This window comes from Eretmochelys imbricata, chromosome 9, assembly GCF_965152235.1.
Source record: "Eretmochelys imbricata isolate rEreImb1 chromosome 9, rEreImb1.hap1, whole genome shotgun sequence".
NCBI classification, from domain to species: Eukaryota; Metazoa; Chordata; order Testudines; family Cheloniidae; genus Eretmochelys; species Eretmochelys imbricata.
In genome coordinates this window covers 91,668,072-91,695,391 of record NC_135580.1, presented here as the reverse complement: position 1 = coordinate 91,695,391, position 27,320 = coordinate 91,668,072, and the positions used below count along the sequence as shown (strand labels likewise).

The window sequence follows — 27,320 nt, the reverse complement described above, 5'->3', positions numbered from 1 at the left end:
AATAACTCGCTTCCCCCCTTCCTGACTGTAGTCACCTCTGCAATCTCCCAAGCAGCTGTGGTGTGCTTTACTTGGGTGCTTCTCATCCTGGAGTTGGTATCATTGCTTTGGAGCTGCTCCTTAACTGCCTCAGTTTCCCTTCTTGCAGCTGGGGACTCAGTCACAACCATGCTCTGCACTGCCTCAACTTCCTTGGTGTGGGCAGGCAAAGGGCTACCCTCCCTCTCTAGCCTGGGGGACAGGACTCAGGCAGTCAGTAAGACTCACCTCTTAGTGGGAGTGGGCGGTGGCCTCGTCTCCTCCAGGTATCTGTTTTCATACACTGGGAACCTGAGCTTAACCCTGCTTTCCCTTTGTTATAGGCAGGAGGAAGGTGACTAACCCCCACCACGCCCACCCTTCTCCCTGTCAGCTACTCTGTTTGCACTCTGGCTGATCATTTCATACACATTCTTATGTACATTCCTAGTGAATTGTACGGGTCAGATTCAGACACTCTACCATCCCAGGAGAAAGCTGGATGGGTTCTAAAGCCATAACCTAACTTCCAAGAAGTACGTCAAAAGGTGTTTCATTCAGGATCCCAACCAACAGCACGCCTGCCCCTTCCTGTGTCTGCACCGAAATCTGGGCTGCAGGCAGTGCAAATGGCTTCACACCAGGAATGGTCACCCTTTCAGCCTGTGATGCGGTTTTGCTACTATGCTATGCTACTAACTGCTATGCTCTCTGTTCCAGAATCTCTCCATCCCATCAATGTCTCTCCATTAACTCCCACCAAGTTTCGCTCCCACTGGGAACCCAATGGATCTGCACCGAGGAGAACAGGACTCTGTGTGACTCCATCCCTCAAGGGGCTTGTCTGAAACAGGACTATATTAACGTGAACTCGGTACCTTTAGTTCATGCTCGCAGGATCTGTGCAAGGCTTCAGTGCATGCTGCAATTCACATCCCCGTAGGCTGCACTGCAGGGCCATGTAGACAAGCCCTCAGCCACACAGTTATCTGCAAGGTTTAGCTACCAGTGGCTTTTCCAGGACCACACTGGGCCTCACTGGGTGCATTGGGCAATCCTGGAGGAGGTGACTCAATGCTTTTCCCCATTCACTTTGGGGTCCTTCTGAGGTGGCCTTCCTCCCACTCGAGGAGGTCTCCCAGGTGGGGGTGGGTTGCTGCTTGACCCTGACCCCTTTTCCCTGGTCCCGTTCCCTCCCTGTTAGATTTTTTTTAATTAAACCCAGGCCATCTAGTCACATGATCAGCCAGTTTCTCACCTACACATACTTCCCTAGGATTTTTGTCTATTAACCATGATTTCACGTCCGGGGAGCAGAGTTTATAGAACTGTTCCAAACTCATTAACTCATAAGCTTCACTATCTGTGCTAATTCCCCCAACTAGCTCCTGTTTTCTTATATACATCCTAATTTGGGTTGCAATATCAGCACAGTTCATACCCTCTTTTTTTATTTCTGAATTCCCAAAAACTTCCTTCGTCACCATGTTCAATTCACACCCAATTTCAAGAGCATTTAAAAATAAATTCATGTCAACCTCTTCTCTAAAATAAGATAAGACGTTGGGGTACGTCTCTACTGCAATAAAAAACCAGGGGCATGGCTGCGGCTGGCCCAGCTCCGGTGCCTCTGGCTTCGACTGTGGAGATGAAAATTTCAGTACAGATGTTTGCGGTCAGGCTGCAGCCCCAGCTCTGGAACCACGCAAGTGGGCTGGGTCTCAAACTGAGGCTTTAGCCCTATCTTGAATGTGTATGCTGCGATTTTTCAACCCAGCAGGCTGAGCCCCTTGTGCCTGAGTCATCTGACCTGGGTTCTGAGACTCTGTGCCACAGGGCTAAAAATTGCAGTTTAGACATTCCCTCAAAGTCTGCCACCGGTAGAACCAAGTATGTGAGTTCTGGCTCCACTCACTGGATCAGGGGTTTCCAGGCCCATTCTTCTCCACTTTTTCCTCTCTGCTGCGGCTTGTCCTTCTCTTCTTGCTCATGCTAGCCCTGTTTCTCCTCATGCTATCGTTGCTTCTTGCAGTCTGCAAACTGCTGGACTTCAAAGCCCAGTTTATCTCCCTCCAACTGTAACCTCACCTCCTCTACCTGTAAACCAGAAGTTGCCTCTTTTGTCTTGCCTTATTCCAACTACACTGGTGTCTCCACGACTTCCTGGGCCTGCTGGACTCTGTCAGTGATCTGGGTGTCCCTGATAGTCCTAGATCATAACTCCTTTTCTGGTCTTCTAAGGCACAGCTAGTTGACCTGCTCCTGAGAGTTTAGCTGTGTCCTTCTGCATGTCTCAACCAGCTGACCTTTCTTCAACTGTTCACACCTAACCTTTTCTATTTGTCTCTCCCTATTCCTATCCTAAATAGGCTATGGGACACTCTGTGCTTTTTCCTTCAACAGTACTTGCTGTCAGGGCTGTTGGCACTTACTGGAAATTCACCACTGTCCTTGATCCCACTTCTACCACCATATACGTCACAGATCCCAAAGTAACTGTACTGCTGATCCCTTCATGGCCTCTTTGCGGATACCCCATTCAGGTCTCAGGCCTTTAGCCATCACCTTTCTTTGGGTAGGAACAGGCATTCCCCTCTTTTCAGACACTGGATTTATGCTGCAATTTCCTCCTGAAGCTGTGTGCACCTTAGCAAGTCCAAATTTAGCTCAGCACCTTCCATTCCCAGAAGCTATGATACGGCTCACCAGTGACCAGCCAGCCTTCATAGGCAAAGGATTTAGTCAGAGCCAAAAGAATTATAGGTTTTCTCTATCTTGGAAACCATGAACAGCTTATGTGTGCCTGTCTTACCAGGTGTCCCCATCTTCTACATAGAGCTCCTGGTAGGTTTCAAAGTCCTTCAAACCCTTTCAGGAGCATCCATCCCTCTTGGTTACTATGTCCTGTTGGTTCTTGCTTCAGATGAGTGACACTGCCCTATATCAGACAGACCACTTCATACCACTCTCAATTCTTGGTTTTCAGGGCCTCTTGATCCCAGGCAAAACCAGTATATGCAATTTCCCCCAGGGAGCAGTACTTCCGCACACCTATTTAACTGTCTACAGATTTGCATTAATTACTCCTATAGTAATTTTAGTTTTTGATAATTCACTCATGCTTTAGGTGACTTTCTCACCTTAACTCCACCGATTGTCTTGTTTCAAGAAAGAAATTAATGCCTTCGTTCCCGGGATGGGTGGGTGGATGGATGTACATGTGCCAGTATGAGGTATGGGGAAACTGAGCCACGTTCTCTCTTAACAGTAAACCAGAAGTTTCCCAGTTCTTCACAGTAAGAGAATAACTCATTGCTCACCATAAATGTTTTCAAGAGAAACAACCCATTACTCTGAATGATAACTCAATAAGGATCCTCACCTGTTCTGCCTGATGGCTTTTTGGGCAATGTGGGAGGAGCTGTGATTTAAAAGAAAGAGAAAAAAACTCAGTTACTAGTGTCACCTGGAAATTTGTCAACTATGATTTAGAAATAAACCAGAAGGGCTTATTAATCACAGAATGCTTATACTCCATATGTGACGTGGAAGATTACAGGATGCTTAAACCACATGCTTTTCAACATCAATTAAATCATGGTATGAATTGAAAACCATTGTATTCACTCTTTTATACTTCATTTGCAGAACTCACACAGGTCTGATCCTGCAAAACTTCATGCAGGTGCTTAACTCTAAGCATGTGAGTAATCCCATTGAAATCAACTGGACTATGAACAGTTAAGCACCTGTGCAAGATCGGGGCCCACATGCTGTTCACACCAATGATGGCACTGCACACATTGTCAAATTCTGCCCTCAATTACCCTAATGCATGCGGGTGTCCAGTGTGACAGAGCAGAATTTGACTCCCCTCCCTGTCAAACTATGTACTTCAAACAGACTCAGCAAAACAACTGCTAACACAACACGACTCATCCAGCACATAAAGCAAATAATCATCCTGAGAAGATGGAGGGGCCCTAAGTTTTATTCTCACCTGCTTGGGTCTCTCAAATCAATGACATTAGAAGATCTACAGTGCACCATACCACATCAAGTAACAGATGGTTATGTTTTAAGGAAAGAATTTATCTTTCATTGATTTCTGGTCAATGAAATATCTGGTCAATGAAAATATCACAACTCCTGATACTGTCAATATTGTGGCAAGATGCCAAAGTGTGTGTGTGGTGGTGGGGGGAGGTTAATACTGTAAGCCACTGATGATATCTGTTAGTAGTAATGGGCCATGTTACCTTGAGTATGAATAAAATATGAACAAAAGATGTGGTTACCCTGTTCCTATTAATTTCTGCCTCTGATCTGGCAATATTTCCAATGGTGTGTCATGATTTAAGTCAGCTAGCCGCTTTCAGGTGCTTGCTTTCTGCTGCTTGATCTGTTCAAATCCAAGGACACAGTTCAAGATATGTCTTGACTTAATAGCCCTGGGATTTTGGGAGGTTTGCTCCCTTCTACCAGAACCACAGCACTCCAGGTCTCAGCGTTTAGTCTGTAGGCTGGAGCAGTGTTCTCCTGCAGCAGGTGTTAAGGGGTCATTGTGTAGGGGTCTGCAGGGATAGAAAATCACACAGGGGAGAGGTCCAGGGCTTGCTACATTCAGTCCTCGATCAGTATGTGATAAGACTTTACAGTGATCACTGGTCTAATACCTCATTATCCGTCATCTTTCTAGTGGGATGAAGTATTCATTTCTAGCCCTGGCAGATTACAGGGTATCTGATCTGAAAATCGCCCCATTCAGATTATGTGCATTTTTTCTTCCCCATGTGAATTCCAGTACAAGAAAGCAGAAGCTAAAATAAGCCCTGCTAGAGCCTGAAATCTGTTTTATGCTGTAAAGCAAGGGATTTCAAATCTTTTCATAGCTTGGATCACATCTTTAATGGGGTGTCACCAGGGCACATCACATCCCATTCACAACCACATGGACCCACCTCCCTTTCAATTCTCAGGGTGTAACACCTGCCCTCCTCTTCTCAGAGCTTGTCTACACTTGAAACACTACAGTGGCACAGCTGTGCTGCTCGAGTGCTTCAGGGTAGACCCTACCTATGCCAATGGGATGGATTCTCTTGTTGGAGTAGGTAATCCACCTCCACAAAAGGCAGTAGCTAGGTCAATGGAAGAACTCTTCTGTTGATCTAGCGCTGTCTACACAGGGATTTATGTCAGCTTACTGTGCTTCTCAGGGGTGTGGATTTTTGACATCCCTGAGAATGTACTTAACCCAGATCAGGCTCAGTCATAATGACAACTTGAGTGATTGTTTAGATGGCACAGTGATAACAGGAAGATATTTGATGTATTTTCAGCTGACTTTAGTGTGACATTGCTACAGGAAACTAGCAGAAGCAGCACCATGTGAGCAGTTAGCTGCCTCTGAATCACCAATATGTGGATCAGCAGTGGTCTAAGGACTATAATGTGGGAACCACTGCTTTAAAGCATGTGTGTGTGATGGGAAGCAACACATTAATAGGAATGCCATGATTTTGTAGTAGTCTTGTATCTGACAACTTGCCTTGGCTTGGACTAATACAGATGTTTTCAGGACTTGGGGATTTTTTTCAAGTGCTCCATCTGGAACACTGATCAGAAAGGGGAAAAAACTGACCCCTGAATTCTGGATATCTTGATGGGTTTCAAGGAGACCTCTGGTAAAAGTAGAGCGGTCTTTTCCTCTGTAGGCCAAATCCTCTGCTGGTGTGTATCTGTGTAGCTCCATTCACTTCAAAGGAGCAAACTATTCACATCAGCTGAGGACTTGGTCTACAGTTTCTGCACATCATGGGACACATTCTTGTATATTCAGGCAGTTGCTACTGAGGTCAGTGGAAGCCACACAAACCCATTCCAGGAGAGAATATGGCTCATCACAGTTGTGTTCTGAGGGCTGTACAATAATCTATGCTGGTTAAGGTATTAGATATGGACTTATTTTCTTAACGTGTCCATAAATGCGTGGAGAAGAAATGAGAAGTCCTTGTAGCAGACAGGATCAGGAACACAACAGCCTTTCATGCTGTGATTGGTTCCTTGTATTTATTTATCAGGGCAAAGACTATGGTCCAGAGTCTGTTCTGGGTAAATCAGAAGTGCTTCCACTGAATACCAGAGTTGTATTGGGGCAACACTGACCAGAATCTGTGTAACTGTCTATTCTGTGTAAAATAGTATCTAAGGATTAGCACTGTCAAACACTGTGCTCCTGCAATAGTGTCACCAAGCCATGAAAGATATTAAGCCATACCTTAACATAAAAATAATAAATGAGTTTTCTTTGCCTTGTCAAGTGCTAGATAAGATCCCCCCTCTTAGAAGTGATCTGCTCTTAATGATGAGATACAGCAAAAATAACTAAAATAGGTTATTTTCCTTAGATCCTGATTAGCAATGGTACTAATGGCTCACTGGATTTTTAAACGGAATTTGGAATCCCAAGAAAAACTTAATCTACAGAAGGAAGCTTTGCCTGTTCAGATTTTTTTTCGTGTACAAAAGATCTATGGCATGAAACTACATCAAGAATATTAGAGTGCTAAGCTAGTAAAAGTACTTTGAATGCAGCCCACTTGGAGTGCTCTGTAGAGATGGTATAAATAGGGTAAGAACTTGTCACTGGATAGTGCTCTCCCACTGCTGCATAAGCTTGAGTGAAAGTGGTGCTTTTTTTGGTGACTAATTTTTTATTGATTTTAATAAAGAAACATACAATGAAAAGTACAAAAAGTAAATGACTTATGTTTCCTGTGGTACACGCAGTATTTGGATACCAAATAGAATTAGGCAATTAGGCAATTTTACAACTTGTCAAAGACCAAACACCACAAAACCAGACAATATCACACAGACATAACATGTTAGGGTGAGGTCACAGTAATAGACTAGGAGAAGTCATGGATGAATAGCCAGGAGGGAAAGAGAGATGGGGGGGAAAGACGGACGTGGAAAGAGGCGAAGGGGTTACGTGGAATGGAGGCCTCTCATGCTTTGAGCCGTCTTAACACTTCTTTTTTTTTATCCAACTGTATCTAGAGATGGGGTCCAGACTTCTTTGAATTCATATAATTGCTCTATACAGCAATCAGCTAGTCTTTCTTTGGCTGTTAATTAAAATAAATCTGAATACCGCTGCTCTATTCTGGATATGTCTACTCTTCCATTTTTGTAATATTATGCAGTTGATCATCTATTTCAATTAATGAGACCTGGATCCTGTGACAATGTTCTAGAAAAATAGTTTTCATTATACCCAATGAGCACTATCCTCCTCTACAGCAGAGGTCCCCAAACCGTCGGGCACGTCCCCCTAGGGGGGCACGGAGGAACATTCGGTGGGGTGTGGTGGGCCCAAGTCAGCCCCCACAGGGGGCAGAGATGGAGCACCATCCAGTTCTACTCCAGCTTCGCCTGGCCCCACGGCTGTGCTCCCACCCCTAGCCTCAGCCCGGCCATGGTTCTGTTCCCGGTCCTGGCCTTAGCCCTGCTCCTGGCCCCAGCTCCATCCCTAGCTGCAGCCCCAGCCTCAGACCCCTTACTACTGTCTGCATCTCCCCAGCATGAGCCGTGGCCCCATTCCTGGCCCTGGCTGGGCCGGGGGGGGAAAGGCACAACCCTGAAAAGTTTGGGGACCACAGCTCTAGAGATTGCTTGGTGGACAGTTGTGCAATGAAATGACTCTATTGGCAGGACACTCCTTTACACTATGCAGCATGATATGGGACATGCCAATGCAACTGAGCCAGTCATGTCACATTGTTTCATCGCAACTGACTTGGAAGGTCGAGGTCATATTTTTACCTGGAATCCTTACAGAGGAAAATAATTTGTGCTTTATGCTGTTCGTTGTGAGATAAGTCTATCTGAATTATCTGGACAGAATTCAGAAGGTTGCAAAGGGGGTTAGGAATAATCAGCCAGGTGCAGAGAAAAATGTGAGGTTGAAGGCAGTATGAATATTTCTGAACACCTCTACTCTGTGAACAAGCAGAATCAGGAAAGGAGAACAGCATATCGTGTGCGCAAAATGCTTCTTCCAGCCATTCATAAATTCTCTACAACAAATGCAGCCACATAGTGTTCATGGGTGAAAAACTGACCAGAATTTGTCCCCAGGCATATTCTGTGTAACAGAGTACCTGAGAACTGGCTGTGTTAAACAGCTGGGCTCTGCAATGTCACCTAGCCATAATAAATATTAAATAATTAAGTAATTTATACATTCTTTATTATACATCTGGCCACTTACTGTTCAAGGGAAAATCATGGGGCCATGGCAGAAAGGGAGCAGGGTTGCAGCTTCCCACTGCATATGCCAGCTTCAGGAGGGACTGGCCAATCCTCAGGGCAAACCAGGTGTGCAAAGGAGGAAGAGGGCATCTGCACCTGCTGCACATCTGGGTGCTGCAGAACTGGTTGGCTACCCACCCTCCCCAAAACACTTGGCTGTGGCCCCTAACCCGTCTTCTCTCTCAGGTCTCAGGACAGCTATGTACATTTAACAGGGCTGCAGGAACCCATGTGGCACTCATGGAGGGAAGAGGTGAGGGGCTAGTCTCCGTAGTGCTTTGGAGATAAGTGGGAGGATCTCCTAATCCCTGTTGTTTCAGGAAGGGATTAACTAGGAGCTTGCTTTGTGGTTGCAAATAGGGTATTTAGCCATTGAAATGCTCCTGGAATCAACTGTCAAAGCAAAACAATACAGGCAAGAGGGAGAGTCTTGTGAAAGTCTCAACCATGGGGTATGTCTACACACCAATTAAATATCTGCAGCTGGCCCGAGGGGGCTCTGGCTCATGGGGCTGCCTAATTGCAGTGTAGACATTCAGGCTTGGGCTGCAGCCGGGGCTTGAATATCTACACTGCAATTAAACAGGCCTATGAGCCTGAGTCAGCTGGCCTAGGCCAGCTGCAGGCTTCTAATTGCAGTGTACATGTACCCATGGAGGGCAAGCAGAGAATGGAGAAAGGTAAGAGTCAGAACATCACAATCTCAGAAATAGTGCTCACACCTGCTGGAAGAGAAAAGCATTACACAATGCATTCCAGGCAAATATGGGAATGAATGAATGACAACACAAGTGATTAGGAACACAAAAGCATGTATTCAATACTAATAGGCTGTCAGAATGCTAAATCAATGTGACTTGCTAACCAGCATCACAACATTAAGAAACACGAGGTTAGAAACAAATTTTACAGGAGGAATGTTTATTTTAGCTGTCGACAATTAAGGAAACTGGATCTGACCAGGAAAAGATGACTGGGTCATGTAAGCCCCTCATCTTTTACCTGGGTATAATCCACACAGGTAGTTACACACACAATCGCTATTTGCTTTTTCCTGTAAACTGTACTTACGTCGCTTGGTTGGACTGTCATCAAGTGCATCTGCTAAACTGAAGTCATCAAAATCATCGCCATATCCTAGAGATAAAGAATTGGCATTGGCTTTACTCATTACTCACTGACAATGTAAAACAACTTTCAATACAGCATGGCTGGACTTGTTCCCTTAGATTGCTTTAGTTTTAGAGATTTTTAAATCTGACCCATTACCAACAATGAAGAAGACGACAGCCTTCTCAGAATTCTGTGACTGTGAAATTGCAGAGCAGTCATCTCTGGATTTTCCATTTGTCTGCTCTAATGGATTTGGTATAAATATACATGCTACACTTAAATTTGTCAAGTGGAGCCTACCAATTCATCTCTCTAGTTGCCACTCATCTGTGGATGTACTCACGATTATGTTTGCTAAACATCATAAAAATATTGGAATGGCTTAGATAATGTTTGTGCAAAACACACACACTCTCTCCACTCCGTTCCTAAAGGTACATTCAAATAGTAAAGGTTTTTATATTAAAAAATAAAATTTGCTGTTGTGCCTGCTAAACATACAACTTAACATTCACTCTGTCCAGGCAATATAAATTCTGGACATACCCATATTCAAAGAGTATACCTGACAAACAGAAGGTATATTTATTAAGGATGCCTCACGACATCTTAGCTATCTCCTATCATTTAACATCCCAATGATGCCCCTAAACTATATGCTATTCTAATGTGGTAGGTCCACTAATCCTTCTTTTCTCTGTCTTTTTGCATCACATTAATTACTGTTGACTTAGCCTAGTTCTGAATGCATTTGTCTTGATAAATTCATGCTTTTACATCTCAGAGCATGCTGAGTAATTAATATCCTTTGGGTTTGCTAAGTACTGCAGCACTGCAAGAGAACATTAAAATGGCTTTCCTCTTATTCCTACTGCTAAATGGATTTAGCTGTTGCCACCTGAGCTCCAGCTTGCTTCATGAATAAATTTAAAGCTTTACTGACAAGGACAATAACAATGAAAAGGCACTAGTCCATCAGAAAGCAGGTATCAGCATTTCAGTGAAAAACTTTTGCACACTGTGGTCACAAAGTATTATAACCCATTCAGCTCTGATTTCAGTTATTCACACATCACATCTTGTTTCATCTACCATCTATTTAAATGTAAACGTGGCAAACAAGGGAACGATTTAAATGTAGGGTCTATGGTTTTTAAGTTACTTTGTATTTCTGTACCTTCTAGGGAAGCACTCAAGAGTACTATGCTGCTGCTTGGGCGATTTATTTTTTCTTAGATCGGTCCATAGATAAATTAGAACAGACTATATCCTCCTTTGTTGTATGAGAATGGAGATGTCTATGGTGGAAAGCAAGCCGTGCGAGACAGGCAGGGTGCAATAAGGTATTAGATACAACGCCACACATGAAGTGGAATCTTATCAACAAATCCTTTTGTTTAGAAAACTGATACCAGGGCCCTCTAGTCTGGGGGAATGGAATACAACCTCAAACTCCAATCCACATCCTTGCCCCCAGCCTACAGTGCTCCTGCTTGTACCACACCTTCCACTGGATACAGCACATTTCTCCTCTTCCCCCCTCCTCACCCCCCCCCCCGCAAAAAAATATCCTGTGCCTCCCGTGCCCTTCTACCAGTAAAGTCTCTGCAGTGTGAGACAGGAAATGCTCTCACACTCCAAGTAAATGGTACTTCAGCAGTAGAAAGCATCCATTGCTGAACACATCAGGGAACTGAGCAGCTGGAGACTGAGGGCCTAATTCATCAAGGTATACAGACAAATGCCTAACTTCAAGCAGGTGAATATTCCACTGAAGTCTAAGTGTATAAAGTGGTGTATAAAGATGATGCAAACTGAAGACCTTTGAGCATGTGACCTTTAATTCCAGAATGTTAAGGAAGAATAACTAGTCTTCAGAACTAATCCGCCATACTGGGACACAGAATGTGTTACAACTGACAGTATTATTATAGGTGGCAGTATTGTAACCACATTGTTCCCAGGACATTAGAGAGAGAGAAGGTGGGTGAGGTAATATCTTTTATTGGACCAATTTTTGTTGGTGAGAGAGAGAAGCTTTCGAGCCAAATCAAGCTCTTCCTCAGGTCTGGGAAAGGTACTCACAGAGTATGTCTACACTGCAATTAAAAACCCACAGCTGGCCTGTGCCAGCTGATTCAGGCTCAGGCTAAGGGGCTGTTTTAATTGCAGTGTAGATGCTTGGGTTGGAGCCCAGACTCTAGGATGCTGTTTGATGGGAAGGACTCAGAGCTTGAGCTGTAGCCGAAACCCCTACCGTCTACATCTCTATTAAATGGTTCCTTGTCCCAGGAGCCTGAGTCAGCTGACGCGGGCCAGCCATGGGTTTCTACACTCAAAAGGTAAATCAACCCAGCTACATTGCTCAGAGGCGTGAAAAATCAAAACCCCTTAGCAATGTAGTTAAGACGACCTAATCCCTGGTGTAGACAGTGTTAGGTCAACGGAAGAATTCCTCTCGGGGGAGGTGGATTATCTACGCTAATGGGAGAACCCGTCCCATCAGCGTAGGTAGTTTCTACGCTGAAGTGCTACAGCGACGCAGCTGCAGCAGTGTTTCAAGTGTCGACAAGCGCTAACACTGTGATTTTTACTGTCTAGCAGTTATCATCCATGAGTACTTTTCATAAAACTATCACTCCGTATCTGACCTCTCAATCCTCATCCTCAAAGGAAACCCCCACAACACCTTCAAAGCACGAGCCTGGAAGCTTCAATAAACAACTTTGCAAGACACTAAAAATCATGGTCTTAAAGATACTGGATTTATGGTGTATTACAACAATCTGTAACCCACTAACTCGGCTGCCGCCACGCCACCCGTTTTTGTTCCATGACTGCAGGGATGTTAACGGGCCACTTCACCTTGAATGGTTCCTTAGAATGTGTTTTAACTACTTATGCTAAACAATCTATTCCACCTTGTGTTTAGCTGTGACCCTGCATACCTTTCCCAGACCTCGGTAAGAGCTCTGTATAGCTTGAAAGCTTGTCTATTTCACCAACAGAAGTTGGTCCAATAAACGATATTACCTCACCCATCTTATTTTTAGTAATATTATAATAGCATGACGTGTGTGTGTGTGATCAAGGCTCCAATGTGGTAGGTACTGTACAAACAACACTGCCTGCTCCAGAAAGCTTGCGTTGTAGCTTAATGCAGAGAACATCACCGCCTTGACCTTCTATATCTTTGAGTATTGTATGGATTTGCCTTCCCCATATTGTATGTCTCTCTCTAGCCTCCATTCTGTCTACAGGGGTTCACTTCTTCCCAATGTTGCTACATAATCTTGATGTCTGTGTTTTAAAGGAAACATACAACAAAGAGGAAAGAAAAAGTTCCATAAAAATCTCCAGAGTGACAAGGGACAAAAATGAAATGCTGCAAACCTCACTCAATGGGACTGCATCATCTTAGGGCTTATCGACATTGGCACTTTACAGCGCTGCAACTTTCTCGCTCAGGGCTGTGAAAAAACACGCTCCTGAACGCAAGCAAGTTTCAGCGCTGTGAAGTGCCAGTGTAGATAGTGCACCAGTGCTGGGAGCCGCGCCCCTTGTGGAGGTGGGTTTTTTTAAGAGCGCTGGGAGAGTGGCAGCACTTTAATGTTGCCAGTGTAAACTAGCCCTTAGACTCTACTTGAATTCCCTTTTAACACAGCGGCACTTTGTAGTAGGTGCAAAGCTAATTGAAGGCTGAAATATGGTAGCAATACTAACATCCATATTTGTATTCCAAAAGCCTCTCCCTGCCCCTCCTTTCCCCCCCCCCCATTCTCAGTGATTAAATAAATGTTAAGGGCACTGATTCGCTGTACACCAAGGCTGTGTAATTAACAGGTCCCGGCAGGATCTTTTGTTTTTTACATATGATAATGCAGTTGGTGAAATGTGCCATCAGAGGCAAATTGCAGCTCCTCTATCAAACTGTTAGAAATATGTGGAAACACAATACCATATGTGTCCAGTTACAGCTTCCTTTTCTTTTAAAGAACATAAAGGGGCCTTACTTCCATGCAATATGCTCAGCTACCCCAGGAATGCCGAGAATAACCAAACTCCTACTGGAAGAAAAACAGCTAAAGCTAAGGAGGCATGATGCACCCTCAGGCACTGAAAACTATTTGAGAAATGTGCATATTTCCACTGAGTCTATTTCACAGCTTTTCCTTTGCAGTGTTGCCAACTCTCATGATTTTGGCATGAGTCTCATGATAATTATTGTTTTCTTTTAAAGCCCCAGCTCCTGGAGTCAAGTGGGTATGTGATGATTTCAGTCTTTGTTCTTAAAGAAAAAGTAAGTGTCTCACCCTCTTGGTTGTGAAGAAAGCTTTAAAATGTGACTCAAGTGCACCCTAAAAGCTCAAAAAGCAGAAGGCAAAAAACACCAAATCTATTAATCTCATGATTTTAAAGCCAATCGAGATTTTTGGTGAGCCTGACTCATGATTTTTTGAACATTTGGGGTTAGCAATACTGACTTTGTCTGTGATTAGGGGAAATTCCCTAGCAGAAAAAGGTGACCAGTCCCCACAAATCTTGTGGCCCTCCTATCTTTGATGCAGTTCAGCTAGTGAATCCTTGGTTAATTATTTTTGATGGCTTTTTACAAACACAAATAGGTCAATGGCCAGGAGGGCTTACAGTCTCAGCTCAGCCAACAAATGTTGGCTTTTCAAATGTCCAAATTTTAGTCTATTCAAGGTCAGTTTAATCTCTGCCTCTTCCTTTACCACCCCTTATTTTACTACAGTATTGTAGCAAAGTGATTGTGATAGACACCGATCCGTATTCCTGGGTGCCGGTAGCACTGGGGACTGTCTCAGGGTGTGTCTACACTGGCAGAGTTACATTGCCAGCAGTTACATTGCCACTCAGAGAGTGCTGAAGGGAAACTGCGGTTGTGCGTTCACACTGTCAGCTGCCTGCGCAACAGTGTGTTCACACTTGTGGCACTTGCAGTGGTATTCAGATCAGTGCACTTCTGGGCAGCTATCCCACAGAGTATCTCTTCTTCTGCCGCTAAGAGGAAGCGGGTGGGGGTCGCGGGGCATCCTGGGTCCTGTTCCAATGCCCCGTTATGCATTACTATGTATCCCAGTAATCCCTGTGCTTCAGTCTGCATTTGGCGCCGTCTTTCAACAGTTTGTGTACTGCGCACTCTGCCTCTTCAGTCTACATGAATGGATCCTGCACTGTTGACCAATATGCTGCTCCCTCTCGCTAACGCGTCACGTGTGGCAGTGGAGTTATTCCTTAACCTACAAAGGCAAGAGGAGTTTGACACTGATCTCGTCACGCATACTAGCTACGACACGAGATTGCTTATGGCATTCACGGAGGTGCTGACCACAGTGGAACACCGCTTTGGGCTCGGGAAACAAGCACTGAGTGGTGGGATCACATCATCCTGCACGTCTGGGATGACAAGCAGTGGCTGCAGAACTTTCGGATGAGGAAAGCCACATTCATGGAACTGTGTGATGCGCTCACCCCAGCCCTGCGGCGCAAGGACACGAGAATGAGAGCAGCCCTGTCATTGGAGAAGCACGTGGTGATTGCACTGTGGGAGCTGGCTACTCCAGACTGCTACCGCTCAGTCACTAATCAGTTGGGAGTGGAAATGTCTACCATTGGACTTGTGTTAACAGAAGTGTGCAGGGCCATTAATTGCATCCTGCTCTGAAAGACAGAGACTCTGGGCAACATGCATGACATTGTTTCCCTAACTGCGGAGGGGCAATAGATGGCACGCATATTCCAATTCTGGCACCAGACAACCTAGCCACTGCGTATATTAATCGGCTGCGATACTTCTCTATGGTTCTCCAGGCACTTGTGGATCACCGTGGGCATTTCACAGACATTAATGCAGGCTGGTCCAGAAAGGTGCATGACGCATGCATCTTTTGGAACACTGGCCAGTTCAGGAAGCTGAAAGCAGGGACTTTCTTCCCAGACCAGAAGATCACCCTAGGGGATGTTGAAATGCCAATTTTGATCCTGGGAGACCCTGCCTTCTCCTTAATGCCTTGGCTTATGAAGCCATACATAGGGAGCCTTGACAGCAGCAAGGAGCAGTTCAACAAAAGGCTGAGCAAGTGTAGAATGACTGTATGAGTGTGCTTTTGGCCTTTTAAAGGCCGGCTGGTTCTGCCTATATGGGAGGCTGAACCTGGCCAATGACAATATTCCTATGCTTATAGCAGCATGCTGTACGCACCATATTTGTGAAGGGAAGGGTGAAAGCTTCACTGAGGCTTAGTAGCTGGAGGCTAGTGGCACCTTAGAGACTAACCAATTTATTTGAGCATGAGCTTTCGTGAGCTACAGCTCACTTCATCGGATGCATACCGTGGAAACTGCAGTAGACATTATATACACACAGAGACCATGAAACAATACCCCCTCCCGCCCCACTGTCCTGCTGGTAATAGCTTATCTAAAGTGATCATCAGGTTGGGCCATTTCCAGCACAAAACCTGAATTTGAGAAAACCTGGATTTGTGCTGGAAATGGCCCAACCTGATGATCACTTTAGATAAGCTATTACCAGCAGGACAGTGGGGCGGGAGGGGGTATTGTTTCATGGTCCTGTGTGTATATAATGTCTACTGCAGTTTCCACGGTATGCATCCGATGAAGTGAGCTGTAGCTCACGAAAGCTCATGCTCATATAAATTGGTTAGTCTCTAAGGTGCCACAAGTCCTCCTTTTCTTTTTGCAAAGACAGACTAACACGGCTGTTACTCTGATACCCGGAGGCCGAATTTGAACAGCCAGAAACCAAGGCTATTGGAGGGGCGCAGCGTGGGGCCATAAGGATCAGGGATGCCTTGAGGCAGCAATTTGAAGCTGAAAGCCACTAATATTTGTTGCTATTCTTGGGAATGCCATGCTTGTAACGTTAATGCTAGGAGGTGATTGTGATTGGTGCAGACTATACACTGTAAAGTTTTAAGAAAACTGCATGTTGCTTTGCAGGGCTCTGGTGGCTTTCAATTAATGGAATAATATTGCTTTCAAACCAAAACAATTCTTTCATTAAAAAACAACAACCAGAGGAGAGAGAGACACAAAAACTCATCAGAAGTGTGGGGGAGGGGAGGGTCCCAGGATGGTTAAAGATTTCTGTATGTCCAGGTATCATATGCCACTGTTTTTTGGAATATAGTGCAGAGGGTACTGTACTTCAGCGGGGCTAAACTGCAGAGGGATGGGTGTTGAGTGCAGTGTGTATTGGGAGTCTGCAATGCTGGACTGTGACAGGAGAGGAGTGGAATGCTGCGGGTAGAGAGGGGAGCCAGGAGGTTGATCAGAGTGTGCTGGCGGTGTCTGGGGGGGTGCATGGAAAAGAGTTTTGCAACAGCAGCTGCAGGGAAGGGCAGGAACAGAGCTACTCGGTTTGCAGTACTAGTAGCGCCTGGAGCATGTCCGTTTGGTGCTCCATAATGTTCAAGAGTCGCTCCATGTCTTCGTTCTGGCGTGCTGCATTCTCCTTTCAGTTCCTCTTCTCGCTGTCCCACCACTCCTTCAATTCTTGTTTTTTGGCCGCAGAGTGCATCATGACATCACACAAAGCCCTCTTCAGCTTTTCATGTCCGCTTCCTAATTCTGCGCAGCCGTTCAGCTGGCGATAACAAAGAGGGAGACTGGACTCCCAAGGTCATATCTGTGAAGCCAAAATGCAACATTTTACAGAAGCAACACACAGACCACTGAATTAGTGATTTAAAACACAGCCATACGCCTGTCACTAACTGGCTGACCCCAGGCAAGCATTGATCCACAAGACCCCCAAAATGGTGAGTAACTAGGGGCAGGGGAAATCAGTGTTCCAGGACTGTACTGTCCACTGGGTGGCTCTTGGGGAGAGCCAGCACTGTAGGCATGGCCTTATAATCATTACTGTCTCCACATTTTCCACAGGCTGTGTTCATTATGGAAGATATCTCGCTGCTGAGGGTGAGCAGGTAATCAAGGGAGGGTCTTCTTCAAGACTGCAGCTTCCACTCTGGTCCTTGCCTGTGTGCAGCAACGGTCCCCGGCCCCCCTAGTGACAGCAGAGTGGCACGGGAAATGGGGCGAGAAACCCTTAATGGGGCAAGAAACAAAGAACCTGAGGCAGCAGATTGCCCAGTATCTCCATGAGAGTTTCGTGGAGATCTGAGGCAGATTCCCATGAAGTGAGGGAGTCAATGAACACCCCATTCCGCCGCTCAGACTAGGCATGTGGTGTTACATGCATCACACAAACACAAGCCTGCTTTCTGCAACCCTCCTGCCCCCAACAACTCGCTTCAGTGATTCCCAAAATCAAATCCACTTACCAGGGCCTCCTCTCCTCTTTGTGCTTCGCCAAGCTGTGACTGGCTAGCCTCCTCTGGGGTAGAAAAGAGCTCCTGGCTGCACGCATCTCTGACCTCCAAGTTGTCCTCTGCCTCTGGGTCCCCCTCCCTATCCTCGTCCAAGATTTCCTCCTCATGACTGAGCCCACTCTTGACTGGCACGCAAGCCAACGAAGTATCCACAGGGGCCATCGCCGTGGGGGCGGGGTCACCACCGCGGATCGCGTCCAGCTCTTTGTAGAACCAGCAGCTCGTGGGCGCAGCCCCGGAGCAGCAGTTTTCCTCCTGCGCCTTGTGGTAGGCGTTCCACAGCTTCTTCACTTTGACCCTGCACCGCAGTGTGTCCCAGTCATGGCCCCTTTCTGTCATGCATGGTGAAATCTGTCCGGAGGTATCATAATTCCTATGGCTGGAGCGCAGCTGGGACTGCACAGCCTCCTCTCCCCAAATGTTGCTGAGGTCCAGCAGCTCAGCATTGCTCCAAGCGGGGGAATCGATCGCGTGGTGCATGAAGCAGGCCTGGTCACCTGGAAAGATGTGCTGAGACCACTGCACGTGTCACCAAGCAAATAGGAAGGGGACTTTAAAAATTCCCAAGGAATTTAAGGGCTCACGGAGTTCAACCGATGACCAGAGAGAGAAGAACAGCCATTGTGGGACACCTCCCGGAAGCCAATTGCAGTGCTCTGATTGACCATGCAGGGCCAGTGCAATGTTGTTTCGCACCGCAGGCGAAACTTCCACCTTGTGCCCGCCCCTCATCCCCCCGAGGCACACACCCCCCCCCCCCACGGCAGCTCCCCGCCCCAGCTCACCTCTGCTCCGCCTCCTCCTGGAGTACACCACCGCTGTTTCTCCTGCCTCCCAGGCTTGCGGCGCCAATCAGCTGTTTGGTGCACAAGCCTGGGAGGGAGAGAAGCAGAGCAGGGTGGTGCTCAGGGGAAGAGATGGAGTAGAGGTGAGCTGGGGCAGGGAGCGGTTCCCCTGTGCGCCACCCCCTCCCCGTTACTTGCTGCAGGCGGCCCTCCCCATGCCCCCCTGCCCCAGCTCACCTCCACTCCTCCGCCTAGTTTGCCTAGTGGTTGCACCGGCCCTGTGACTAGGATGTCTACACTGGCATCGCAGCACTGTAGCCCCAGTGCAGAAAGCTGTATGCCTCTCGTCAGGTGGTTTATTTACAGCGCTGCAACTGCACACTAAGTGGCTTTGTAGTCTGTACACCTCAAGAGTTACACCGCAGAAAGCTTGCCAGTGTAGACAAGACCTCAGCATCGGGCTGTACTGGGCACTCTCCAACCCTACCATTTGCAAAGCTCAGAGTGGCAGGGGCAGAGGGAAACTGCACCTAACATGTAATAACTATGAAGAATGCCCTAGTCTCTGAAATGTCAGGGGAGGGTTTGGGGGGGAAGGGATTTCTTTAAGAAGCTGTTCCACAGCTGAAAATGGTTAGTTAAATCCAAGCCATGTCTGAGTAAGAGCCCCCCTGACCCTGCACAAAGCACCTGGACAATGTCTTTTTAAAAACAAAACCTTTATATTTTCCTTGTCATCCTGTTCATTCCGGCTGGGACTTTCAAAGAGGCCTAAGGAAGTTAAGCGTCTGTTGCAGCTCCATGTGTTCTTGCCATGAGAGTTTTATTAGCATCCTCACTGCTCAAGTATTGGTTTCCAGTTAAGTGACCAAATGTTCTGGATATTGTGATTGTTTGGACACGTGCCACACACTCCATTCCCACAGCCAGGTTATCCATCATTGCAGACTGTGGAATGAAAGGAGCGATAGTCAGTGAAGTCCAGGGCAAGCATTTAAACTGTGAAAGTTAACATGCTGCCTCAGCAGGGTAGGGTCAGCCTCCCCAGGAGATCAAAGAACAGAGCATAACTGACTTGAGATGGGAATGTGGATATAAACTCTGACTGGCAAGAACCATCAGCTGAACAATGTTCATACACCTACTCAAGTTTAACTAAAGATCTGCTGCTGCACGCTTCTTGGCTGCTGCCCTAAAGCATTAATATTCTAGTAGTAACATAACCTGGTATTATACCCACCACTGAGTCCCATGCAGTAGTAACAAGCCAATGAACAATCCCGCCTTCAGAAAACCCAAACACTGAACACCCAGATGCAAAAAAATACAGCGAATAGAGAAGGTGACCCGGATAGGGAAGAAACAGCCTTTCCAAAAATGCTCCCCACCCCCCATTACAAATAAGTTTCAATTCAGGAAGGTGCTCCAGCACTTTAAACATGCCATTTACACAAACTCCCACCTATGATGGGATTAAACAGCAGGGGAGCTGTGAGCTAGTGCTGCAATCTCCAAAATCTGGAGGGCTAAGTTCCCCATTAATTGGAAGATCTGTAGTACCTGGTAACACTGGGCTGTGTTCGGCTATGTCTACACTACAAAGATAGGTCAACCTACGTTAGGTCTACTTACAGCCACCGCATTAATTACTGCAGTGGCTGATGTCCACACTACCTTTCTTAGGTAGGTGGTGCGTCCACCAGGAGCGCTTTCACCGACCTTGGAGGGGCACCCTCAGCTCAACTGGCAGCTCCCTAACGGGAGCCCAGCTGCCCCACAAATTCCTGGCAGGCTGCTTCCTCCCCCTCTCGCCTCCCCATTCCCCACCAGGAGTGGAGGAAGCTGCCAGCAGCTCCTCACTGCCCACCAGGAGCTGGGCAGCCTTGTCAAAATTTCACAGCTCCAGAGCCTAGTGAAAAGACGATATCTCCATGTTGGGTGAAATTCACCCAAGGGAGATGGCTGCGTTATGGGTATAAGTGGTACATGAACCCTGCATCAGATCCTGCACTGAAGTGACAAAGAATGAAATCAGGACACTTTTTTGGTTAAAAATCAGGCTATTTTTTCCCCAAGTTTCCATGAGGATTTGGGAAGAGCCGATATATGGAATGTCTTTATTCACTGAAATCTTACCTATGAATTACTGTATTTGGCACAATCCATTTCACAGTGGTTACCCAATGCAAGTCATCAAAGATCACTTTCCAGGGCAACTTAAGCAGAGGAATTCCCTGGGTGTTGGCTAGATTAATAATACATTGCCAGTTAATTAAAGCTGACAACATCTTTGTTTCACCCAAGGAAGATAACAGAGACATATTACAACCTTATGGATCAATACGCAATCACCTTGTCAATACACTACACACACCTGTGTGCTCACCCTAATAGATAAAAACACTACTCTCATTCTGTTATTAAACAGTAATTAACTTGGCAGTTCCCAGCCAAATGCTCAAAATCCAGCTAACACACACACATGCATATTTTTTACCTTTGCCTGGTATTTAGTGCAGGGAATTTGTACTCAGGAGAATCTGTTCTATGTCTGACTCTAACAGACTCCCTGCTGGCTGCCTCAGCATCTCCATCCACATAATGCAACTGCAGTAGTACTTCCACAAATCTGTAAAGTATAAGTTCAGATGAAAGGTGCTACATAAGCACAAAGTATTATTATATTAGAGTTTGTTTCTACTCTTCAAGGAACCTTATGGTATGTAGTTTTATTCCTAAGTCTTAGAAATGCTTCTGTTGGGGCCTGTCTACACTTACCAGATGATCAACGCTGCAGCAATCGATGCATCGGCGGTCAATTTAGTGAAGACCTGATAAATTGACCGCCTATCACTCTCCTGTCAGGTCCTGAACTCCACCTGATCGAGAAGAGTAAGGGGAGTTGACGGGAGACATTGCATAGAGTGGACCCCGTGGTAGGTAGACCTAAGCTATGTCGATTTGAGTTATACTATTCACGTAACTCAAATTGCGTAGCTTAGATCGACTTTTCCCTTTAGTGTAGACAAGGCCTTGAGCACACACTAAATATATTTAAGCTGTTTTTCCTTTAACCATACCCCCGTTGCCCGAATTTTGTTGGTCTAAAATCTAGTTTCTCTTCCAGCTCCCTCCCTCATTGCCATTAATAGAGCTCTGTGCAGGATTCCTGATGCTAGATATTTAGGTTGCTGTCCTGCCAAAAAAAATCCAGGCCTTAGAAGCTGTGCTTGAGTGATGTTCACTGCCAATTTGTTCCTGCTTACAGCAGATTGAAGTCGTGCCCGATGCCTTTCCCCTTCAGGCGCAGTTTTATCATTTGCCGCGTGCCAGTAAAAGAAGGTTTTCCGTTGTGCCTCTTCCTGTCCCCATCTAAGTCAATGGGAATACTCCAACTGAAGTCAAGGGAAGCGAAAGTGGCCTTGTTAGTTTTTGCAGACACTTTGTGGCCTGCAGTACTGAAATGGAACAAGACAAATAGGCACTGCTTTGCAGAGTGGCAGAGCAAGGCTTGGAGACAGCCACAGCTATATCCTTTATTGATGTTCAAAGGCTGGTTGAAAGGGGTACAGTCCATTAGGATTTGGGGACAATTTTTATAAATTTTACACAAACCTGGTCTCCACTGATTTTTGTCCTTCTCCTTCCCTTCCCGCACCATCCCAGTTCTGGAGTGTGGCTTGGTTACTAATTAATTCCATCAAGGAGATCCTTCAAACAGAACCCCGAAAGTGTTGGTGTCCATTGTATGGAAATGTTTATTCTGCTATTCGGAAGCTGTTTTTGAGCCATGTCCTTTCATCATAATCTCCTTTTTCCAACACCAAGGTTGGGTAGGTCCAACCGTGCCGTATTTCTTATGCCATATCAAGGTTTTACCATAAATGGGCACCAGCCTTTACAACTGCAGTTAAATTTAAAAAGCAAAGCCTTAGATTGCAAGCACTGTGGGGCAGGGACCATCTTTCTGCCCACTGTTTGTATAGCACCTAGCACAATGGACTCCTGAGCCATGACTAGGGTGCTGGGGCTGTACTGTAAAACACCTAATAAATGTACAGCATTTAGTACAATGAGGTTCATGACTGGGTCTCCTAGGCACTACCAGGACACTACTACTATGACTAATAAACTACTTAGCACTCAGAGAGCTGGATTTATACACCAGCAGTGGCTCAGCACCTCCTGTTTGTCTATCCAGCAACCCATAACCTCAGTGCTCTCTAAGCAGGCTGACAGCACAGACTACCAGACCACAGAGGCTATTATCTGCCCTTTCACACGCATGTATGGAGTAACACAACAGAGCAGAACAGCTGCTTTAAAGCCGTTGTGGTCAGTCTTTAAATTAAAATTCTATTCTGGATCAAAAAATTCTCCCCCGCAGGAATGAACCATTGAGCCTGCCTGGCCTGGAGAGTCTGCATTTTAGTCACTCCCTTGTTCCAGAGTAACCCGATCGGCTGAATAAAAAGCATTTTAAGAAGAGCCTGAACAGGCATTTCTCCAGTAGTTTGCAATGACTTCTTCCACTCCGACAAATAGGCAAAATGAAAGACATTTTCTACACTGCTATAACAATTACAAAATCAAAGGATGCTGAACTGCAGTATTAACTCTAAGAATTCCAGGACATTTAGAGAGAAAAAGTGGGTGAGGTAGTATCTTTTACTGGACCAACTTCTGTTGCTGAAAGAGACACACTTTTGAACAACAGAGCACTGTGTAGCTCGGAAGCTTGTCTCTTTCACCAACAGAAGTTGGTCCAACACAACTACCATAACACTGTAAAGGACATTTAGAGTTAAGGTAGCAAATCGAAGCCAACCCTGCTGTTGCAACTTAGTTAGTTTTAAAAAAATACAACCAAAAGACATGAGTGAAGTCTGATTTGTCACAGTGTTTCTCTACCGGGGTATACATACCCCTGGGGGTACACAGAGGTCTTCCAGAAGGTACACCAACTCATTTAGACATTTGTCTAGTTTTAGAACACGCTATATGAAAAGCACTAGCAAAATCAGTACAAACTAAAATTTCATACAGACAACGCCTTGTTTATACTGCTCTTATGCTATATGCTGAAATGTAAGTACAATATTCAAATTGTAATCAATTTTTTAAATAATTATATGGTAAAAATGAGACAGTCAGCAATTTTTCAGTAATAGTGTGCTGTGACACTGGTATTTTTATATGTGATTTTGTAAGCAAGTATTTTTAAGTGAGGTGAAACTTGGGGTACACAAGACAAATCAGGCTCCTGAAAGGGGTACAGTAGTAGTCTAGAAAGGTTGAGAACAACTTCTTTTGGCTTTCAGTGTGGTCTCTGATCTCCCTTGCTTTTCTACAATATTTTTAATCAGACCTCAATGCTCTTTAAAGGTGGAAGCTATTTCGTAGCTAATGCATTCTGTTCTCATTATTTTCAGTAGCAGGAGGCCTCAAACAACCAATTGTCCTAGTCAGCCTTTTTTCCCCACAATTATATATATTCTAATTAAGCACTACTATTTGACAAGGGTTGAATTATAGCATTGTAATTCACACCTAGCATATTGTTATGGGACCTATGCTACTAGGCATGAACCGTATTCTGCTATAGCCCAGGCCCTCCCATTTCAGTGACAAAGTTCCTCATCTGCCTTGGCGGGTCCTGCGCTTTTTGGCGGATTTGGTCACCTCAGAGGTTCATGGCAGCTCTCAGTTTGGCCGCTTCTGCTAGAGACTCAAACCTGCCGTTCACTCAGCTAACCTCATCACTGGCCAGCATGGGGGAAAATGGAGAACAATTTCCACAGTCTCTGTTTTCCCACCTAGTGGGTCAGGGACAGGCCAGATCCCTTTCCAAATTAGACCTTCCCTTCTGGTGTTGCTCACAGATCAGGCCAACTCCTTTTGTGTCCAATCAGGAGTTGGGGGGAACCCAGGCCCGCCCTCTACACCAGGTTCCAGCCTAGGGTCATGTGGATAGCAGCTGTCTACATCTCCTGTATCATCTAGGTGACAGCTACAGCTACAACTCCCTGGGCTACTTCCCCATGGCCTCCCCCCAGCACCTTCTTTATCCTCACCACAGGATCTTCCTCCTGATCACACTTGTACTCAGTCCCAGAGCAGCACACCTTCTCACTCCCTGCTCCTTACACACACTCCACTAACTGATGGGAGGTCCTTTTTAAACCAGGTGTCCTGATTAGCCTGCCTGCCATAATTGATTCTAGTATGTTCTTAATTGGCACCAGGTGTCTTAATTAGCTTGCCTGTCTTAATTGGTTCTAGCAGGTTCCTGACTGCTCTCGCGCAGCCCCTGCTCTGGTCACTCAGGGAACAGAAAACTATTCATCCAGTGGCCAGTATATTTGCCTTCGACCAGACTCCTGTACGCCACTGGGTCTCTCACAATATATAGATATATATAATATGTTCAGCTTCTTTTCAAGGACTTTGGAATTTAATGCTTATGAAGGTACTAAATTGATGGCCCCAGAGACTGAGAGGTGCCTGCAGAATAGGTACAGAAAATGCAGAAAAAGTGCAAGCTTCCTTGCCTTGCCCACAGGTCAGTCCTCTCAGGGATGGGATGAAAGTTGTTCAGTGTTCTCTATATGGTGCTGCTCCTGCGAATAAATGCATCAGTGCAGACATCTGTGCTATGTGTAGGCACAGATACAGAGGTCCAGCTACCCCTATCTGTTTCCAGGATGGCCTACATCTTTCTGCACTGTTAGCTTCTCTGCGGACGCTGCACACCAGGGAGCAAACGGGCAATGGGGACTTACACAATTTGGTCCCTTGTCCAGTAGAGACTGAAGACCAAGGTGAAAAGACCTGGCAATACAACAGTCATCCGAGAAGATGATAACTTCCAGACCTGGCACAGAACTGAACAGGTGATCTTAACATGAAAGACTCCTGTATTGTATTACCAACCATTTGGGAGACTGCCAAGCCACTGTTTATAGCAGAACTGTACTAAACTCCACCTGTATCTCTCTGACACACTCTAGGTTCTCCCACTTTCTCAGCAGAGGTAAAACTGCAGCATTCTGCAAGGACCACCCATTACCAAAACATCACTCTTTTCACAGAGTGGGGTTCAAAACATTTACTAAGATATTACTGGTAAACAAGCATCAGCTCTGGCCAAGGCCATAGGCATTAGCTAAGAATTGACAAACTCATAGCTGGAAACCAAACCAGCTCACCTGTATGTTATTTTTATTCAAAATAGGTGTTAGTCTTATAAGAATGTATTCAGTGTTTAGACCGGGGTGGGCAAACTTTTTGGCCCAAGGGCCACATCTGGGTATGGAAATTCTATGGGGGGGGAGCCATGAATGCTCACAAAATTGGGGTTGGGGTGCAGAAGGGGGTGAGGGCTCTGGCTGCAGGTGTGGGCTCTGGAGTGGGACCAGAAATGAGGAGTTCAGGGTGAGGGAGGGGACTCTGGGCTGGGGCAGGGGGTTGCGGTGAGGGCTCCAGGTGGGGATGTGGGCTTTGGGGTGGGCCTGGGGATGAGGGTGCTCTGGGCTGGAATCGAGGGGTTTGGAGAGTGGGAGGGGGATCAGGGCTGGGGCAGGGGCACAGGACGGGCTCAGGGGTGCAGGCTCCGGGCAGCGCTTACCTCAAGCAGCTCCTGGAAGAAGCAGCATGTGCTCCCTCTGGCCCCTACACAGAGGCGCCGCCAGGCACCTCTGCGCTCTGCCCCGTCTGTAGGCACTGCCCATGTAGCTCCCCTTGGCCGCAGTTCCCAGCCAATGGAAGCTGTGGGGGCAGTGCTTGGGGTGGGGGCAGTGTGCAGAGCCCCCTAGCAGCCCCTAAACGTAGGAGCCGGAGGGGAGACATGCCGCTGCTTCCGAGAGCCCTGCGGCGGGATGGATTAAAGCATCTGGCGGGCCCACCCCTGGTTTAGACTCTCTGAAATGCTTTTAAATTGCTGTCTGCATTAATCTACCTTGTACTCAGTGCTATAAGGAAATATGTAAGTTTTCCTTTAAAACTTTGAAAATGTTTGCTCTGAACTTGTGACCCCAGGCACAGGAATTGTCCCCTCGCCCCATTGAGAAGGCCTATCAAGCTCAAACAGGCCATTAAAGACCATCACAATATAAGGGACAGGGCCAGTCACCAATCGCACCTTGGAAATGCTACCAGCAAGGGAGCTCCTCTCATGGACTGGAAGGCCAAATGTAAAAGATAAAGCGGGGTCACAAGAAGTTTTTTTCATCTCTTTGCTGTTTGAACTCTCACAGGGCCAGAGACACTAAACTAACACAGAAATCCACAGGGTCAACCTGGGTCTACCCTGAAAGACTATTTGAATTGACAGATTACTCCATCTCTGTCACCTTTTGAAACCATGGATGTTAACTTGTTTGTGTGTATGTGTGTGCTTGCTTTCACCTGTAAATAACTCTTATTTTTCTTTTTGCTAGTTAATAAACTTTAGATAGTTTATTACAGGACTAACTATGGGCACTGTCTTTGGTATAAGATCGAGGGTACCAACTGATCTGGGGTAAGTGAGTGATCTCTTGTTACTGGAAGCAACCTGAATATTTTGTGATTTTTTTTTTCCGTTTAAGTGACCATTTATCACTGTCACATTCGTATGGGTGGCATGACAGCCTGGAGAGTCTAAAGGGACTCTCTGTGACTTCGTGGTAAGACTGTGACCCAGGAGTTCATATTTTGTTACTGGGTT

The 27,320-nt window shown here is 46.0% G+C and overlaps 1 protein-coding gene across 1 annotated transcript in view; it reads right to left on the bottom strand.

Annotated features, from left to right (window-relative positions):
* The window catches only part of CD99L2 (CD99 molecule like 2), an 85,500-nt gene that overhangs the window by 31,026 nt on the left and 27,154 nt on the right, over positions 1-27,320 (bottom strand). Inside the window, exons 2-3 of the mRNA XM_077826989.1 lie at positions 9,406-9,471; positions 3,401-3,439 (exon numbers count right to left, since the gene is read on the bottom strand). Of these exons, the coding sequence (XP_077683115.1) occupies positions 3,401-3,439; positions 9,406-9,471 (105 nt within the window). The remainder of the gene's footprint in view (positions 1-3,400; positions 3,440-9,405; positions 9,472-27,320) is intronic.